At 33.5% G+C, this 2,405-nt stretch overlaps 1 protein-coding gene across 1 annotated transcript; it reads right to left on the bottom strand.

Moving 5' to 3' along the window:
• Positions 1–925: 925 nt before the first annotated feature.
• Positions 926–1,504, bottom strand: RHIMIDRAFT_296121 (uncharacterized protein; the record flags this gene model as incomplete). The annotated part of the gene is made up of 2 exons (XM_023614247.1): positions 926–1,310; positions 1,375–1,504. The coding sequence occupies 2 exons, from the start codon at positions 1,502–1,504 to the stop codon at positions 1,150–1,152; spliced, it is 291 nt and encodes a 96-aa protein (XP_023460905.1). The 3' UTR covers positions 926–1,149.
• Between the last annotated feature and the right edge of the window lie 901 nt (positions 1,505–2,405).

Raw genomic sequence — 2,405 nt, 5'->3', positions numbered from 1 at the left:
TAATCATCCTCAAAAGCTGAGAAGTGCCCTCAAAGGCCTGCTCTTACTCCACATAGCCTGACAACAATAGCTAGGCACTTATAATCACCATACGACTATTTCGACTTTGTAAGCTCGTATCGTGACAGCCAACAAAAGGCCAAATGTTATATTTTCGCATTGATACTCATTTAAAAGAGTACTGAAAGAGCTTTTTGTACATTATAAGTATAAGAGAATCTGCTATAGCATTATGTCTATAAATACGCTGTATTGAATAACTTATTACTTCTTTACTTCTTGTTTATTTATTGTCCATTTCAAACCTCGTTCTATGATTCTTTAACAATAAAGGATACCCTAATTATTTGAAAGAAACCTTCACACTATAGAAAAATTTAGTCCGAATATACAGCTTTATACAGATTTATACAAAGTTCGTTTTCTGTAGTGTAAATACGAAATTATGAAACATTGGCGCATTACACGATTAAGTGACCTTGGTTGTTGTGCTACATAAAAATAATATAATTGTATAAAATAAAACGATATTAATCTCCATCTTCTAGAGTGAGACCAAGTAAGGAGATGAGGAGGGTGGGAGTAACCAAGACCACTTACTCATGTAATGTGTCCAATACTTCATGACTTCGTATTACATTACATACACCTTAGCTAGCTTTCTTTTCAGGACTTGAATTGTTTTTAATAGCTGTTCAGCGAAACTTTTGCGCTTTTCAGCGATTAGGAAGGAATTTCCTTCGTTCGACTCAATTGCTTATTTCTTCAATACTTTGGTCGATAATTTGAATTGTTTTATTATCTTGTTTTTTCTTCAGATTAGCCTTGCAAAGTGAGTATAAAAAACGCACTGTTGAAACGACGTTATATTTTAATAAACCTAAGCTTTGAGATAAAGAGGTGACAAAGTAAGCAAGTGTGACAAGCTGATTCATTTCCACTTTTATATGATTTTCAATTGATTTTAACAACATAAAATGTGCCACCTGACCCCAAAATACACATGGAGTTTCTAGCAAATATGAGGCTTTAATATTTGGCAGGACTTTTTTTTTTTTCAAGTTCCTTGTTAGAAAACTTTTCAACTACAGATACAAGAACCAAAGGCAATACTTTGTAACATTCAAGCATATAAGTACAATATTGTATTCATCTTATCATGAACGCTTGATCAATACTGTTTTGGATTTCAACCAGGATTGGAGGTTGAGCATAACTAACTTCAGTAGGTATATACAGGACATCTGATTTCATTCTGTCTGACCATTCTGTTGAAGCAGATTGATATGAATAATCTGTAATGTTTGGTCCTATAAAAATTAACACCTGTAAGTAGAACTAATTCGATTCATACACAAAAAATAACAAAGTTACCAAGCAGTTCATTAATGATAATGTTTTTTACAGTTTTATCATTCATTACAAGTTTACTAGTAGTATCTGTTCCTGATCTTCGTTCAAATAGCAAATGTAAATTGTCTTCACTATCATTCACTATGGCCATTTTTTTGGTAAACACTTGGTGAACTCAAAAATGCACCAGAAGTTAGACTAATACTACGGGCGCTACCTCTATTCACTACTTGTATTGAATTCCAATAAAACTATTCAATGTATAACGTCAAGCTAAACATAAGTTTATGAAGTTACTATCTTGAATTGTATCTTTCCAAGAAGAAGAAAGAGATAAAAAAGAAAATATTGCTATTTCTTTATTCTAATTTTATGTTGTCAGTCTGTCAACCAAGGCCACTTAGCTCACGTGTAATTATGATAAATCCGTATCTTATGTCAGAGAGAGTGAACTAGACAACCTTAGGCTAGGCAGAGACTTTGGTGGTGTGAAGCTGTAAAACAATCTCACATGCGGCGCTCCAAGGAAGTGCTCGTAGCATTCACCTATTTTTGAATGCACCAAGTGTTTGCCTTTTTTTTTTTATTTTGAAAGAAAACGACAGCAACAACGTCATCAACATCGACGCCACTTGTAATGAATTGTATTGTTCAGCGGAGAAGAGGACAGTATTAAGGGCTTGCAATATGATCTAGAGGAGGTAGGACTTAAAGAGATAAGAACGAGACAAGACACAAATAAGAGAGGACAAGAATAGGCTGGGAATATCTAAGGACAGAAGTTATATTGTGATAATTAACTGAAGTTTTATTTACGTTTTGGGTGTGGTCTCTAAGAAAAACGAAAAAGAAAACCGACACTGACATCGACACCAATAACATGAAACTATTTAGTAAACTATACTCTTAAACGGCAAAAGTCATAAACTGGTTAGAGTATAAAGTCAATAGGAATAATGATCCTGATACAACAAGACATTTATCTTGAAGCATGAAAAAGTAACTTTTTTTTTTTGACCATTGTTGCTACCACCAACACCCTAAGATGAAAA

The sequence above is a fragment of the Rhizopus microsporus genome (assembly GCF_002708625.1).
Source record: "Rhizopus microsporus ATCC 52813 unplaced genomic scaffold scaffold_65, whole genome shotgun sequence".
NCBI classification, from domain to species: Eukaryota; Fungi; Mucoromycota; class Mucoromycetes; order Mucorales; family Rhizopodaceae; genus Rhizopus; species Rhizopus microsporus.
The sequence above is the reverse complement of the archived record's forward strand: the minus strand, read 5'-3'. Positions and strand labels throughout refer to the sequence as shown.